The 10,689-nt window shown below is 52.1% G+C and overlaps 1 protein-coding gene across 5 annotated transcripts in view; it reads left to right on the forward strand.

Moving 5' to 3' along the window:
- Window positions 1-9,193, forward strand: part of Mct1 (Monocarboxylate transporter 1) — a 183,410-nt gene extending 174,217 nt beyond the window's left edge. For all 5 annotated transcript variants that reach the window (XM_075682529.1, XM_075682530.1, XM_075682528.1 and 2 more), the window contains 3 exons: window positions 2,614-2,999; window positions 4,842-4,967; window positions 6,576-9,193. In XM_075682529.1, coding sequence (XP_075538644.1) covers window positions 2,614-2,999; window positions 4,842-4,967; window positions 6,576-6,865 — 802 coding nt within the window. In that variant the 3' untranslated portion in view covers window positions 6,866-9,193. The remainder of the gene's footprint in view (window positions 1-2,613; window positions 3,000-4,841; window positions 4,968-6,575) is intronic.
- Window positions 9,194-10,689: the final 1,496 nt, after the last annotated feature.

Consider the following 10,689-nt stretch of genomic DNA (forward strand, 5'->3'; position numbering starts at 1 on the left):
GCGCACACAAGAGAGGAAAGCGGGAAGGAAGCGCGCCATCTTCCGCCTTGCGCAAAGCTGCCGTGGGAGGGTGGGGAAGGGGGGGGGTGTGCTGTTTGTGCGAATGTAAGCGCGGAAGGATGAGCTCGCGATCGCGGCTCAATCTCGCGCACACAAGAGAGGAAAGCGGGAAGGAAGCGCGCCATCTTCCGCCTTGCGCAAAGCTGCCGTGGGAGGGTGGGGAAGGGGGGGGTGTGCTGTTTGTGCGAATGTAAGCGCGGAAGGATGAGCTGGCGATAGCGGCTCAATCTCGCGCACACAAGAGAGGAAAGCGGGAAGGAAGCGCGCCATCTTCCGCCTTGCGCAAAGCTGCCGTGGGAGGGTGGGGAATGGGGGGGGTGTGCTGTTTGTGCGAATGTAAGCGCGGAAGGATGAGCTCGCGATCGCGGCTCAATCTCGCGCACACAAGAGAGGAAAGCGGGAAGGAAGCGCGCCATCTTCCGCCTTGCGCAAAGCTGCCGTGGGAGGGTGGGGAAGGGGGGGGTGTGCTGTTTGTGCGAATGTAAGCGCGGAAGGATGAGCTCGCGATCGCGGCTCAATCTCGCGCACACAAGAGAGGAAAGCGGGAAGGAAGCGCGCCATCTTCCGCCTTGCGCAAAGCTGCCGTGGGAGGGTGGGGAAGGGGGGGGGTGCTGCTTGTGCGAATGTAAGCGCGGAAGGATGAGCTGGCGATAGCGGCTCAATCTCGCGCACACAAGAGAGGAAAGCGGGAAGGAAGCGCGCCATCTTCCGCCTTGCGCAAAGCTGCCGTGGGAGGGTGGGGAAGGGGGGGGGTGTGCTGTTTGTGCGAATGTAAGCGCGGAAGGATGAGCTGGCGATAGCGGCTCAATCTCGCGCACACAAGAGAGAAAAGCGGGAAGGAAGCGCGCCATCTTCCGCCTTGCGCAAAGCTGCCGTGGGAGGGTGGGGAAGGGGGGGGGGGTGTGCTGTTTGTGCGAATGTAAGCGCGGAAGGATGAGCTCGCGATCGCGGCTCAATCTCGCGCACACAAGAGAGGAAAGCGGGAAGGAAGCGCGCCATCTTCCGCCTTGCGCAAAGCTGCCGTGGGAGGGTGGGGAAGGGGGGGGTGTGCTGTTTGTGCGAATGTAAGCGCGGAAGGATGAGCTGGCGATAGCGGCTCAATCTCGCGCACACAAGAGAGGAAAGCGGGAAGGAAGCGCGCCATCTTCCGCCTTGCGCAAAGCTGCCGTGGGAGGGTGGGGAAGGGGGGGGGTGTGCTGTTTGTGCGAATGTAAGCGCGGAAGGATGAGCTCGCGATCGCGGCTCAATCTCGCGCACACAAGAGAGGAAAGCGGGAAGGAAGCGCGCCATCTTCCGCCTTGCGCAAAGCTGCCGTGGGAGGGTGGGGAAGGGGGGGGTGTGCTGTTTGTGCGAATGTAAGCGCGGAAGGATGAGCTCGCGATCGCGGCTCAATCTCGCGCACACAAGAGAGGAAAGCGGGAAGGAAGCGCGCCATCTTCCGCCTTGCGCAAAGCTGCCGTGGGAGGGTGGGGAAGGGGGGGGTGTGCTGTTTGTGCGAATGTAAGCGCGGAAGGATGAGCTGGCGATAGCGGCTCAATCTCGCGCACACAAGAGAGGAAAGCGGGAAGGAAGCGCGCCATCTTCCGCCTTGCGCAAAGCTGCCGTGGGAGGGTGGGGAAGGGGGGGGTGTGCTGTTTGTGCGAATGTAAGCGCGGAAGGATGAGCTCGCGATCGCGGCTCAATCTCGCGCACACAAGAGAGGAAAGCGGGAAGGAAGCGCGCCATCTTCCGCCTTGCGCAAAGCTGCCGTGGGAGGGTGGGGAAGGGGGGGGTGTGCTGTTTGTGCGAATGTAAGCGCGGAAGGATGAGCTGGCGATAGCGGCTCAATCTCGCGCACACAAGAGAGGAAAGCGGTTAGGAAGCGCGCCATCTTCCGCCTTGCGCAAAGCTGCCGTGGGAGGGTGGGGAAGGGGGGGGTGTACTCCGCGCGTACTGGGCGGCCGCCCGCCCGTGCCGCTGTATCTCGAAAGCCATCTGCCACGAGACCGCCGCGCGCTGTGTTTTCGCGGCTTAGTTCTTGTTGATGCGAGACGCAGCACGAAGGTCAATTTTCTCGCTGCTGCGTCCGCGCTTTCTCACTGCCGCGTTTTGACACCAAGCTTCCGCGGTCATCAAGTGAGGTGTGCTCATGTTTGCTTGTGCGCGCGTGACACCATGCTTGTTAATTTACTTCGTATGCCTAGGTTTACCAGTTTATACGGCATATAAATCTGCTTTCCCTGCTTCGTATATAGCTGTCCACTAATTTTCTATCCCGATCAATAAGAAAGTAAATAGTGAATTTTTAATTAATTAGTTGAACGTGTGTCTCGATTTCTCGTGCTAGTTATGTCCGCATTTCTGTATAATCCAGCTCCAGAAATGCAGTTAGGTTTTCGTCAGCAGGCTATTTTTAGAAATTCCGTAATACTTAAAAGTGATTACTCTGTTCATTGTCTTTCAAGTTTTATGAAACTTGTCATTGTTCACGTTGTTGTTTTGATGGAGTCACCCTTTGAATCTCTTTTCTTTTTCGGGCATGGGGCTTGCATCAAAATGTGCATAATCCTGTAGGTTCTTCTGCTCGAGCGAGATGGAGGCGGCCCTGCACGAGATGATCAACTTCACCCTGCTCAAGTCTCCCGTGTTCCTGCTGTTCGCCACGTCCAACTTTTTCACCAGCGTGGGCTTCAACGTGCCCTACGTGTACACCAAGGACCGCGCGGTCGAGGACCTGCGCATGCCGGAGGAGACCGGCAGCCTGCTGCTCTCCTGCATCGGCCTGTCCAACACGCTGGGCCGCGTCGTCCTCGGGTACCTGAGCGACAAGTCGTGCGTGAACCGCCTCTGGCTGTACAACGTCAACCTGACGCTGTGCGGGCTCGCCACGGCCTTCAGCTACGCCGCGCAGAGCGCCATCTCCATGGCCGTCTATTGCGTCATCTTCGGTGCCACCTCGGGTGCGTAACACGTTCGCCGCCTTGACGTTCCGAGCATGATGGTTGTTATCGTTAGTCTAATTGAGACCGTCACACGACAAAAAGCTGACCCGTAGGACTCCAATCACCGCTGTCCTTCGTGGAGACAGAAACCTCCAATTCTGTACCCGCAAGTTCTCCAATGTTGTCACCACGTTGAACCCCCGTATGCCAAAACATGTCTGTACTGTAAGCTCGTTTTTGAATGCACCGAGTAGGCACCACTGAGGGGAGCACAGCACCACCCCGTAAACTGAAGAAGACATTGCGATTCAACAACGCTCTTCGGTGATTCCTACGACGAGCACTTGTGTGACAAACATATCTTCGCTCCAGTGCATTGGGGTAAACGCCGATGGCACCTGGTCACAAAATTTAAACCTGGAGCGCTCATGGAATGTTAAGGAAACGCAGTGGCCACTTCAGTCGAGAGGTGGTGCTGCCGCCCGCTTTTCTCAGGACCTGCACGGTACATCCTCTTCTGAATGGTATTATGAAAAGCTGTTGGAAGACTGACAGTACATTCGATAGGTCGTTTCGAGCACTCGGAACTCATTCGCCTGCTTTGTCCAGAGTGGCCCTGCTTGCGCTCTTGCCTTCTCTGGGAGCACCAATGAGATCCGACAGATCACGTGGTTCCTCTGACAGCGAACAGCTTAACGTTCGGCTCGGGCATGCTTCCTTTTGCTCCGATATCGAGAGGCCTCTGCGTCGGTAAGAACTAGTGAAATGTACATACTGTTAGGTTAAGTTTTGCCAGGAAAAGAAGAAAACTGCAAACGAGACTGTACCATATATTCATCTTGTCTCTTTGTTCACTGTCAAGACGCTCCCTTCTCGTTTATACGAGACATAAGGTAATCCGTCGATGGAACTTGTTCTCGGCCCAGTTGGTTCTTCTTGAGTGACATAATCGCCGCAGAAAAAGCACACAAGGAAAAAGTAAAAGAAAACACACGAATCTCTAGTTACGAGTGTGAAGGAACGAAGGGCAGGCACAGCGCGCATTTAGGGCCAGAGCTGCCTACGAATTCCTTTCTGTCCTGTAACTGACTATGATATGCAGGACGAACGATGGACCGAAGTAAAAGACGCATTGCTCCTATTCTGTCGTTCTGTGAGCGAAGATGCTGTTGTACCACTTTGAGCTTGCGCATACGTCACATTAATTTCGAACTTTTCGCGCGCTTTTTCCCTACATAACTGAGGTTGCCGGCTTTGCTTCGGAAGGGGGGGGGGCACGCTGCCCTAGCGCACAATGACGCGCGACAGTAGAAGAAATTGATTTTCTCGTTATACAGGTCGCTCGTTGGCATCTACCCTTTACTGGCGCCAGACAGCTCGTGTGCGACTGAGTGATGAAAGGAAAAAAAAAAGAATAGTAAGGCACTCCATGCTCTTGGAGTTCTGTGCGCTTTCCCTCTTCCTTCTCCTCAAAAAATGCAACGTGTCAGAGTTACTTTTTGAAGGGCACGTGTAATGCGGGTTTGGAGTTACAGCTCGCACAGTAAATCCTATTAGATTACGGGGCTTTACGTGCCAAAACCACGATCTGATTATGAGGCATGCACGCCGTAGTGGGGGAACCACCTGGGGTTCTTTAATGCGCACCTATATATAAAGTACGCGGATCTTTTCGCATTTCGCCCGCATCGAAATGCGCCCGCCTTTGCCAGGATTCGATTCGATCCCGCGACCTCGTGCTCGGCAGCCGAACACCGTAGCCGTTAAGCAACCACTTTGGGTCTGGTCAGTGCTATAGCTGTCACCGACTAGCAGCGCTAATGCGTCACTGAGCTGACTGACTGGAGACGTGCCGCGCAGGCGCCTTCGTGAGCCTCACTTCCGTGATCCTGGTGGACATCCTGGGCCTGGAGCGGCTGACCAACGCCTTCGGGTTGCTGCTTCTCTTCGAGGGCGTCGCCTGCCTCGTCGGACCGCCGGTCACCGGTGAGAGGACACGCGCCCACTCGAATGTGGTGGTCGGCGTGCAGTCTTTATGGGACATTAATAAGAAGAACGCTAAATTTCTTTAGATAAGCAAGCTGTTCTTTAAGAATTCCTCTTTTTCAGTCTTTCGGCGGCGGAAAACGAAAAAAAAAAACGATAAAGAAAGCAAGATTGGCTATTAGCGCAGGAAATAAAACGCTAAGCTTCCCATAGCTCAATTTCACGCCGAAACAACAGCACCGTGAAGTTACCGCGATGTCGTCGTGCTAATGGGTCAGCGCGAAAGAAATGCAAGGACGAAATAAAATCAGACACCACAAGTGCTGACGTGCAGCTAAAGTATTATTGCAGAAACGCTGAATAAAATTGTGGTGTCTGTCACTGTGTCTTCGTTGTATAATTTGCGCTGTACCCTTTGCCATGAACACGCACCAATTGGCCCAACTTTTCCATCTCGCGCTAGTGTGGTTCACTGCCTAATCAAGGCAGCTTTCTCGTAATGCGGTAATTCTAGCTCAGCAAAAGCCTCAAAACTTGGTAGGTCTATCGTTTACTTCTGTCACAGTGCAAGGCGGCCCTTAGTTATTCATGAACACATAACTAGACCTAGGCAGATGGTACTCCATTTCACGACGTCACGAGGAACCGGTACTAGAAGGTGAAGGTGGCGTCGCCTTCCGTGGTTAGTTCTTGCATCTTTCCTGGACTGCCATGCATTCACTTACTGTAAGAGCGAGCCCTCTGCTGGTGCAAAAATGTAGTTTAAAATGCAGTCTGGTTTAGTAGTCCTCTTTAGTGTCCCTTAAGTTCTGTCTGGTACTGCAGCATATGTTCTAATGCTATCAAATATACAAAGTGAAAAAGAAAGAAAGTTTAATATGGCGATTCGTATTATGTTTAGGACACCTAATACCCATGCGCATAACCATGCGAGCTGTAAAAGCTGAAAACAGTCACAGATGGCTTCAGGCGACTCACTAAGTGAATATACAGCACGCAAACGCGCACGATTCACATTTCAAAGAACTGGCACGTTACCAACACTGTTTTTACGAGAATGTGACATTTCGCTGTGTGTGTGTTTGTGTGTGTGCGTGTGTGCGTGTGTGCGTGTGTGCGTGTGCGTGCGTGCGTGCGTGCGTGTGTGCGTGTGCGTGCGTGCGTGCGTGCGTGTGTGTGTGTGTGTGTGTGTGTGTGTGTGTGTGTGTGTGTGTGTGTGTGTGTGTGTGTGTGTGTGTGTGTGTGTGTGTGTGTGTGTGTGTGTGTGTGTGTGTGTGTGTGAAAACGAACTCCGGGAGCGTTTTCGCAAAATATATCCTTTCGCTAGAATAGTTCGTAAGAGAAGGTGTCAGCTAATCGTAATTTTGGACCGTATGGACGTGTTGGCGTAGGTGGCTGTGCAATGACAAACAATGCTTACGAAACAAAAACTTAGTGAATAGGCCTTAGTTTTCTTTTTCCTAATTAGTTAGTGCCTGTTGAGTCCACCTCGTCGACGTTTATTTGCGCAGCTATTGGAACACGCCTAGATGTCTTATCCGTAAATGTATTTCGCACGACCGCAGGAAATAAACGAGACGCCTGTGCACGCCTTTCTCGCGCGCGCAGGCTGGCTGTACGACTACACTGGCTCGTACGACCCGGGCTTCTTCCTGTCCGGCGCCATGATTGCGTTCGGAGGCATCATGCTGTTCCTCATCCCTTGCACGCAACGCTGCGAGGGTCAGGAGGAGAAGCCGGCCGCCGGCACCACGACGACGACGACGACGACCACAACGACCAGTGGTACCGCCAAGTCCGGCAGCAGCTCGTTCCGGGAAGAGACCACCGACTCCAGCCTCGGCCATACAGTCACCCTGTCCTCGTCGCTCAACGGTCACGGTCCGCACAACGTGTGAGCCGGCCACTCTTCACCCGCCCGCGTGAACCAGGGCGGGCGAACCGAGCGACGAGCTGATCAACAGCCAAGCCACGCCGCTACGCGCCCGTTTCGGTGTCCCCGTCGACTTACGGCCGGCTTGCAGCTACGAAGCAAGGGCCGCTTGGGACGACGGCCAGACCAAGGCCGTTGGCCGAGGGCGCTTGAAGCCCTTTGTGTCGAGTTTGGCCGACGCCCAAGCGGCATAGCGTCAGCGGGGTTTCTGCAATCCCAGGGCAAGACATCGAGCCGGTGGCTCGGTAACACCCAACGTAGAAGCACGCCGTAGTGTAGCGGGCGTGGCGACCAGCCGACGGTCGTCTCTGCAAGCGGAAAAGGTTTCGTCAGAGAGATCCGCGCATGAGGGTGCCCGTCGTGCGCGGATCACAACTGTTCTTTCTCCGGGCGTCTTTCCAGAAATGCCTCGCCGCTCTTCCGACCAATGCTGCTGAAACTGTGCTCTCACGAAGTACGGCGCGTGCCAAGCAGAGAGCGTCTCCAGTCCCAGGCGCATCGTGCGCCACGTTCCTTGTTGCGCGCACGATGCGCCTCGGGCGTGCTCGTCTCTTGGCCTCGAAACCACGCTGGGTGAAAGGGTGACCGCGAAGGAGGGACAGGCCTGCCGAGCCGGCCACTCGCGGACGTCGATGCCTTTCCCACGGCGATCGCACCATCCACACCGTAGCCAACCGGCCGCTTTGCGTTGCATCGCCGTGGCAGTGGCGAAGTGGAGGGCAGCCCACACTGCAAGTCCTCGAAAGGTGTAGCGCGAGCCCGTAGACGTCCAACGCCGCACAGTGAACCGACCGAGTGCTTTGCGACCGACACCCCAGTGATGTGTCTGTCCTCTTCGGTGACAGTGCCGTGCTTTGCAGTGCTCGTAGGCTGCAGCTGTACGGGCGGCTTCGAGTGAAGTGTTGACAGCCGAACAATAACTGTCACAGTCACGACGGTGCCTTCGCCACGACTTTCCATTCTGAATTATTTCTTCTTTTCTGAACTTTTCATCAATTCAGCAAGTGGCAGAACCGCATACTTTGCACTTCGTCAGCCTCAGAGGGCTAAGTTTGCCAAAAGAAAAAAAAATGTTGTCGGCTGTACATTGCATTTGCGACGAGGACGACTCTTTCTGCGAATTCGCAGCTTATCTAATTGTTATTCGTTAAATATGTGTATGATTCGCGTCCAAACCATTACCGCGTTAGCACGTGCCGTCTATACAGATCAGCGACGCGAAGCTAATGGTTCGTGAATTACTAGGTGGCTCTGTTGAAAGAGCTCGAATGAAAGGAATGGCAAGCTTTACACGTGAAAGCGCGCTGCTTGCACAGGACGGTGTATTGTATGTGCATGACTACGAAACCGGCTGTGTACGCCAAAAGCTGAGTAGTAGAGCTGCGTTACGTTGAAGCGTACTCAAATGATGTGCCATTGGGGAAAGACGTACCGCTCAATGCCTATTTTGGTACGCAGTAGGTCGAGCGGAGAACTTGTCAAGGGGAAAGGGGGAGGGGTCGCACTCTCTTCTGACAGTATTGCGTCATTACGCACCGAACACACTCGCCGTAGTTCGCCTGGTCGAGTGATTCTGCGCGTATGCCGAGTGAAAATGTGCGAGTTCAACTCTCCCTATTTTTTCTATACGCTTATAATGTCCAACTCCCTTACTCATCTTACTCATCTTCCTTCTTCTTTAGCCTGCTCACGGCGCATGCGTGGACGCCGAACCACGATATTCCGCGTATAAGCAGCTACAAAGTGTGATAACACTCGCCTGCGTGTTATATCTCCGCATAAAAAAGGAGCCCTGAAGTGACCTTATCGGAGCACACATCACTCGCTGCCGCGCTCCGGTACGCGGTGAAAAAACAGCACGCTTTTACTGCCGAGTGGAAGCGTTTATCCCTCAACTCGCCTATCTATGGACTCGTATAATCTGAACCCATTCTCTATGTACTTGATCGAGGCTGTTTTACTCGTTCTTTGTGGCGCGTCGTCAGTGTTCGTCGGACAGTCAGCCTTTCGCCAAGCAGGCGGAGCAGTGGACAGCCGTGCTGACTGCAACGTTTCTCTTGTAGGAATTTCACCACATTGTGCGCCTTTGCTCCATGCTTCGTGCTGTTTTCATGTTCTCTTCTTTTCCACCTTCGTGATGAAACGTGCTCTAAGCGACTGTGTTATGTAAGTGGTGGAGGCCAGGGGTGAACTGGAATGCTCGCTGCCTTACCTTTGAGCAGCTACGCGCCCGTTCTGTTTAGACTCCTTGCGCGTCTTCATTAAAGCCCTAAACGGGAGAAGCGCTCGCTGGGAGCATATTTGTACTGTCTTCCCTTTCTGTGTGTGTGAGTGTGCGTGCGTGTTTATTACGGTGGAAATCGCTCGAAACCATGATTAGAATTTCCTTTTCGTTCATTCCTTCACATGGTTTCGGCGTCTTTTGATTCTCATCTTGGAGTAATGTAACTGACGCGCTCTCAGCTGCGTTCGCTTTATTGTTGCGACGTGGCGAACGTACCAAACGTCTCGAAGTGCTAGATGCCAAAGGCGAAAAACACTGATTAGACTGATATTTTATTCAGTCGTTCAATGCGTGTGACCCAATGATTCTAGAATACGGATATTGCTCTTGGAGACCCTGCTTTAAATTTCAGCACCAGGCACATTTTCTATTCATTAGAAAGGCCCCACTCGAGAACGTACAGGAACCTGCCTTTCTACTGCAAAGTGTGTGGTAAGAAGAAAGAGGCTATGTGTATATATATATATATATATATATATATATATATATATATATATATACCAGTTGTTTTTTCCGAAATGCATGCACAGACATGCTACCGATCAATTAATCTGCGGGCTGCACAAAACATCGCACAAGATGCAAAGTGCGAACGTTGCTCGGCATATCTTCCGCACATTGCCACAGAGGCATGAATTCGATCCCCAGGGGTGGGTAAATGCTTGTTTTCCTACACCATCGACTCGGGGATGAGGAGGTGGTCGCACGACGAAAAACAGTCCGTCGACATAACGCAGCGGACAGACGCCGACTTTTTAAGCTCTTAAGTTGAAGTTGGTTATATGCTCGGAAGATAAGTTGCTTGACGTAGCTGCAACGTTTCACAACTTAACGTATGTGTAGCATAGCGGAATCAGAATCAGAATCAGAATCGGTTTTTATTGAGATCATTAGAATGATTACAAGTTGTTAATATTCAGGAGGAGGCCCCGGAGTCAAAGACTGCAATGGGACCTCCTTTACAAAGTAAACGTAATAAAACAAAAGTACAGCAGTTTTCAACAAATGGTTAAAAAATTACAGGTTTTAGTATGAATACCATGATTGAAGAATTACATATGCATAAATGTCATGAAAAAAAGCTCTGTAACACAATCTCGTTGACAACTGATGAAGTAACTGCGTAGATGACGTGACGAACACAGTAGAATTTGTTAACTCGAATGTATATGTGATGCAAAAACAGAAACCTAACGGTATGGCAATGAAAATGAAATGAAGGGACCCTGAAAGAATGGTTATGCGTATGGACTAGGCATCAGTATTCGACATAATGTAATCTTTTAGTTGTTTCTTGAATTCGTGAATTTTAAGTGTTTTTATGTAAACTGGTAGTGTGTTCCAAAATGCGATGGATGAAAAATGAACGCTCTGTTTGCCATAATTAGTATGGATTTTAGGTAAAATGAAGTTCCTATTTGTTGCAAACCTGGTACTATTAGTATTTAATAGAGAAGACTGTGGTAACAAGCTATCACATCGTGTGTAATTGATTTGGCGGAACA

Source organism: Dermacentor variabilis, chromosome 2 (assembly GCF_050947875.1).
Source record: "Dermacentor variabilis isolate Ectoservices chromosome 2, ASM5094787v1, whole genome shotgun sequence".
In the NCBI taxonomy this organism is placed as follows: Eukaryota; Metazoa; Arthropoda; class Arachnida; order Ixodida; family Ixodidae; genus Dermacentor; species Dermacentor variabilis.